The sequence below is a fragment of the Leptonotus elevatus genome, chromosome 6 (assembly GCF_054856555.1).
Source record: "Leptonotus elevatus isolate MCC_2025b chromosome 6, RoL_Lele_1.0, whole genome shotgun sequence".
In the NCBI taxonomy this organism is placed as follows: domain Eukaryota; kingdom Metazoa; phylum Chordata; class Actinopteri; order Syngnathiformes; family Syngnathidae; genus Leptonotus; species Leptonotus elevatus.
In genome coordinates this window covers 6,400,236-6,406,235 of record NC_141244.1, presented here as the reverse complement: position 1 = coordinate 6,406,235, position 6,000 = coordinate 6,400,236, and the positions used below count along the sequence as shown (strand labels likewise).

General features: G+C 42.3%; 1 protein-coding gene across 1 annotated transcript in view; it reads left to right on the top strand.

Moving 5' to 3' along the window:
- The first annotated feature begins 360 nt into the window (after positions 1-360).
- rspo2 (R-spondin 2) overlaps positions 361-6,000 on the top strand; it is a 74,457-nt gene continuing 68,817 nt past the window's right edge. Inside the window, exons 1-2 of the mRNA XM_086078660.1 lie at positions 361-836; positions 1,062-1,373. Coding sequence (XP_085934786.1) covers positions 1,274-1,373 — 100 coding nt within the window. The 5' untranslated portion in view covers positions 361-836; positions 1,062-1,273. The remainder of the gene's footprint in view (positions 837-1,061; positions 1,374-6,000) is intronic.

Sequence of the window (6,000 nt, the reverse complement as noted above, 5' to 3'; positions counted from 1 at the left end):
CTCCAACTTCTAATTATTCAACTGGACTACCGTCAGTTGACCAAACTAGTCTGAAGCGTATGTCATCATTTCATTTTTGATCCGGCTAAACTTGTGAGTTCAGTGGAAAGCATTGGCTGGAAGTGCATTGAGGAAGTGGGATCCTCTTTGGGATATGGGTGATTGTACAGGAAAAATGTTAATTACTCCCGCAGTCACTACGCCAAATCTAGACAGCCCCCGAAACGTATTTTTTCGGGGCCCTCAAGCTGTTTTACATCAACAGGCTCAAAAAACTCGTTTACGCCCACTCGCACCCAGAAGCAACGTCGCACCATAGTGAGTGTGCAAGACAAGGAGGGTGGGGGTGGCTGGAGGGGAGCGAATACACGACATGTCATCTCCAGCATCATAAATAAGAAGAAACACAAAAAGTAGAAGTCTCCACGCGTGACATCAGCACGGCTGTATATGAGGAAGGAGGCACAAAGCATCAGGACCAATCTGGAGTCAGTCACCGCTCAACCTCAGCAGCGCGCGCGCGGAAACGCACACTTCACGCATCATTTGCGGCTCGCTCTCCGTCCAAATACAACCACGCGTGGTTTTGTGTCCACTGTTCAACGGGACAAACTTGAGCGGAATCTAAGAATTTTACAGAAAGGGGGGAAATTCTGCCTCTCATTTACTTCATGCACGCCGCAAAGCGTCCCTGTCGGAGCTCTGCTTTCTTTTTTGGAAACCCAAGTTTTGTCACACAAGAAGTGATGCTGCGTGTTCCCACGCTGCACTTGCACCCAAGGGGAACCTAAAATAAAAGCGGAACCGGAGTGGAGGAACAGTTCGTCCAATGCAAGGTAGTTTAACTGCACGTTTATCTCGTCGTTTTGTTCACTTTTACGCACGATTGCGCCAACGTCCTGGAAGGGGCGGTTTTTTTTCTGTTGGTCTACTTGTGTTAACAAATTACCACACAAGCGACTGATTCTTTTACTGACTTTAATCCACATTCTATCACTTTACGCGTATGTATTGATTTCGTTACACCATCACACTAATCTCTTTTGTAATTATCTCCACAGCGCACCGACGAGGACACTCATACTCAGCGGAGGATCATCTCGCTCCATAAAATGATCCCAATTGGCGACCTAATACTAAGTCGCATCTCGTCTGATGTTTGACAAATTTGCAGTTCGGCTCAAAGGAACTCCGGAGAACATTTACAAAGCCCGCTTGGCAACCCGCTTTTTTTTTTTTTTATCGGGGTCCGGACAACTTCATCGCCGTCCAGATGCAGTTTCGACTCTTCTCATTTGCGCTGATAGTATTGAACTGTATGGAGTACAGCAACTGTCAAGCGCCGTCTCAACGTTGGAGGAGAACCAAAAGAGGTACAATTTACAGCTTCATATACCGCAACATCCACATGGTGACGATGTTCAACGCAAACGCTGTTCATTCTTCATTTTCACAGTGCAGTAGGCTACTGTATTTTACATGCGCTTTTAAAACGATGACGTCACAAAAAGTTAGCCCGACACTGACTGTTTCTGGTTCTAACAACGCTCAGGTGTGTTTTGGCATAAACGATAAGCAAGGAACATTCCAGAATCTTATACCAAACGGCAAGTAAGAAAGTCTTCCAACATCAAGATATAAGCTTGTGTATGCTGCTGTGCAGTTTTTCACTGCCGGCATGTGTAAAATGTGCGCAAATACGCCGGACACGTGTTGTTGCAAAATAAAGTGATACAATTCAAATTGTGTTTTAAAGTATATAACACCAATAAAAGGCTTTAGGCTGCCTCTTTTTTTTTTGGGCGCATGCCCTTTGAGGACTAAAAGTGAATCTGTCCAAAAAGATGCTGATGCGCATCGCTCCATAAAGTTACATCTCGTTGGACGGGTTGGGGCTATTATCTTGAGAGACATTTAATGAATGGATAAGGAATCCCTTTACCCCGACATATGAATTGCACATCTCCACTCAAGTCCCCCTAAGCTGGTTTTAATTGATCTCATAACCACTTTGAACAGTTGGTAGGAAACCCGCATAACAATTGCTCAGCGGAGGCGCAGTTGAGGAGGGGATCAGCCTCTTTGTAAACACTGCACTATACTCCCAATGAATGAGGAGACAGTGGGATTAGGAGGGTTAGCCCCTGCCAAGTCCTCTAAAGACTTGTGACATAACTCATAGGATCCTTTGGGTGCCCTATAAGGGTGTTGGCATTTTTATTTTATTTTTTTAATTAATTAATTTATTTATTTTTATACCAACTTTTGGACAGCCGCTCCCCACTGTGTGTTAATGTTCTAGAGAACTCATTCAAAGTCAGGGGAGGGGGTTGCTTCTTGTAAATTGTATGGCAATCACAGATTTAATCATATGCACTGCGTGCCAGGGGGAACCTCCACACTCTGAAAGCCCTCCACTGTCCATCTGCAAATAATCAGTGAAGCACTGCGGGGTACTGGCACACACACACGTTTTTTCACCCTTCTGTTTGTGTTCCTCTGTTCTTCTGTCTTGAATGACTCTGTTAGATAGCGTCTCAGAGTTGTGTTTGTATTTTTGTCCTGTTCAAACATCCTAAATATGTTGGATAACAACACAGCATTGCTTCACTTGCTATTTGTGTGTGTGTGTGTGTGTGTGTGTGTGTGTGTGTGTGTGTGTGTGTGTGTGTGTGTGTGTGTGTGTGTGTGTGTGTGTGTGTGTGTGTGTGTGTGTGTGTGTGTGTGTGATTTAGGGCCCTGTGAAAAAAACTTTGGGACCCCTCTTCCTGAAAATACTATACTGTATTCTCGGGACCATGTCAGTCATCACTTTTCCCTTGCTTACGAAGCCTGTCAAGACAGTTTATCTTTATAAAGACTTTAAAATGTAAGAGACATGTCAAAAATTCCCCCTAAAGGCATTTTTAAGAGAGAGTAAAAGTACAAATAATATGATTCCAATGATTACTTTGGTAAAAACGTAATGGAACGGCCTGGTAAAAATGAGATATTTTCGTGAATTTCGCAAGCCATGACAGCTTATTCCCACGCCTCCTGTTGTTGCACTGGGTGTGCGTGACGTCAGACGCCCAAGTGGTCGTCCTCACTGTTCACTCTCAAACTGGCGATAAGTAAGTTGCTCGCTGTTTTTATTGTTTGAATCAGTCTCACAGTATTTAATGCAGAAAAGTCACGCAAAACATGCCTTGTAATTTGATCGATCTTGTTGACTTATTACAGAGTCTGATTGTGTAATACTGACAGCAAATCAACATGTAGTGACACAAGTGAGGAGTGAGCTTTACCATCTTCTGAGCTGCCCATATTTTGTTATTAAATTCACCGAACACTGCCGGGTTACACCCAGTGCTGCTTGTTCCTTAGCAGCGAAGCAATTGGGTAGTAAAAAGACGAGTCCTTTCGCTAACGTCTTGATGTTAACCCTGATTGCTGTTATTCATATCAGGCAGCGTTAGCGGTATCCGGTGAAATAATGCATCACAGTTGTCACTGGTCATTTAGCGAGAGTGACGTTGTTTGCCGTAAGCTAACGGCTTAATACTAACCTAACCCCAATCGTTGTTATCTGTCATCAGAACGTGGAAAAGAAGGAATCGAGTGTGACCTAAAGGGACCGAATATTTTATTCCGCCAACAGAAGGTGTGTTTCCATTACCCCCAGTTTTGCGCAAAAGACAAGTCACGCAAAAGCAAGCTGTTATTGGAAACACTGGATTTGCGAAAAAACTCAAAAATCGGCAACAAAAATTTTACGCTCTCATTAGGTGTTTTTTTAGACATGTCGAAAGTATTTCGCAAAAGTGTTATGGAAACACTTTTTGCGCATTCCCTGTAGTAATGTGACCCCCGCCCGGTCACGGAGGAAAGGACATAGGAAGTATGAGGACGCGCTTTTATGTCGGAGCTGCATCCTGAGGGGATAACAAATCTTTTTAAGGACAAAGTGATTTAGCTACAGAGCCAATATGCCGCCGTTCAATGCACGTTCCATATCGTTGCATGAGAAATGGCCGTTACCCGGGGCAACGAGCAATCGAGCCACATACGGCGCACGTCCTCGTTGAAATCCATCCGTCCGCACCATAACACAAGTTATAAGCGCGCGCACACGCACACGCAACACCAACACCAAATGCCCGAACCCGCCCGATGAGGGGAGAGAGATGTTTTTAAAGTAATCTTAACAACTCCGGGCGTCCGTCTTCTGTAAACATCATGAGCACCTCCTACAGATCTCGCGAGATAGGACATTATAAAAATTGCGCCTCAGAAGCGAAACACTCCTCAATGGAAACACAGACAAGTTGAAATTGTACTTTATCGAAATAGTACAATATCACTTTTGCGGAAAACTGTAATGGAAACGCAGCTAGAGTGACCGAAAATTGATTGCTGCTCAAATGCGATGGGATAAAGCCAGAATAAGCAGAATGTCACGTTCATTTGTCTTTCTGTCACTGGCACTGTTAAAGAAAAGTTACCGGCTATAATTAGTCAACTTGTGTGTTAACATATTTTAGTTCTTACATGTTTCTTTCTTTTTTCTGAATAAACCGGTAGCAGGTGCTGTTCCAGGTCTCTGTCTTTTTCACGTGAATCCGCTCTGGGGAGCCAAAACAGGCTCACGCCATCCTCCCATCGCTTCAAACAAAAGCCAGCAATGCAAGGTGATGGCATAATCCAGATGAATCAAAAAAACTGAAATGAATCAGAAGGGGAAAACATGCATACAGAGCCAGCACGTAAAACATGGCTGTAGTACGTCATAGCAGTTTCGGCGCTGAGCTAAAATATTCTCAGTGCATAATTAAAAAAAATCATGAAATACTTTTTCTTAATATGCATTGATACGAGGAACCATTCATATGGTGTGTATATTATATTATTTAATACAACATATAATTTTTCCCCAGAGCTTCTGAGACACTTTAAAGTACACAAACTGACTCCAGTTTTCAAAACTATTGTGACTTATCAATGTAATACCACGGGGCAAAAGCGCTATTTGAGGAAGTCAATCCAAACATTTGGTATTTGCCTGCAGCATTTTTTTAAATTTATCACAGCAACACAGAAAAGTGTGTAAGAGATCATTGTCCAGTCTTTTTTTAATTCTTCAGTATTTTTGTAGTTCTCCACGTTGTTCTGACAGGTTTATACACAGTCTGTCTGGCATGTACCAGGAGCTATCCAAATCGTTCAGCAGTGTTGAGTCCCAGACACGCTTGAAACTCAATTTGGCCACAGTGTTCTTGCCGAGCACAACTGTTTTATGTGGAACAATAACAACACTCATGCCTTTTGGAACACGCACAAAAATGTTTTGGGACTGATGTGATGCATGCATGTATCTGCATAACTGAGTGAGGTGTAAGGGGTGAAATGTAGTGAACAATTTTGTCAGGATTTCAAGGAGACCAGGTGAATGTTTTAGATCAATTTGTCAAGACTGTGATTTTGATCTTTTATTTTTAATTAAAATTGTTTTGGAACTCACATCCTGCATGACACAACCTAATGTTTGGTAATCACTAAACATCTTTTAAGGTAGACCAGAAAAATCTGTTAAGAAAATTCAAGTATACAATTGTTTTACTTTTACAAGACAATATGTTATGGATGATGGATTTAGAACTTCGATTCAATGCATTCTCATCTTTTAAAAAATATTTTCTGATTCAACCTTGATAGTTTTACTTCCTATTGGAGGAGTTGGTTTAATATAGATTATTCAACACTTTGAGCAAAGTTTCAAAACTAATGAAAGGGGGACTGTTTTTCGACGCGTCTACATCTAAAGAGTAGTTATTAAAACAAAACTACGTGGTGGGAGACTAGTTGTCACATCTGCCTCACAGTTCAGAGGTTGTGGGTTCAAATCAGGGCCTTCCTGTGTGGAGTTGACATGTTCTCCCCGTTTTCACATTCCAACAATATGCGTGGTAGATTAAATGAAGGCGCTTATTCGTTGTTCGATGTGAAGTGTAAACGGTTGTT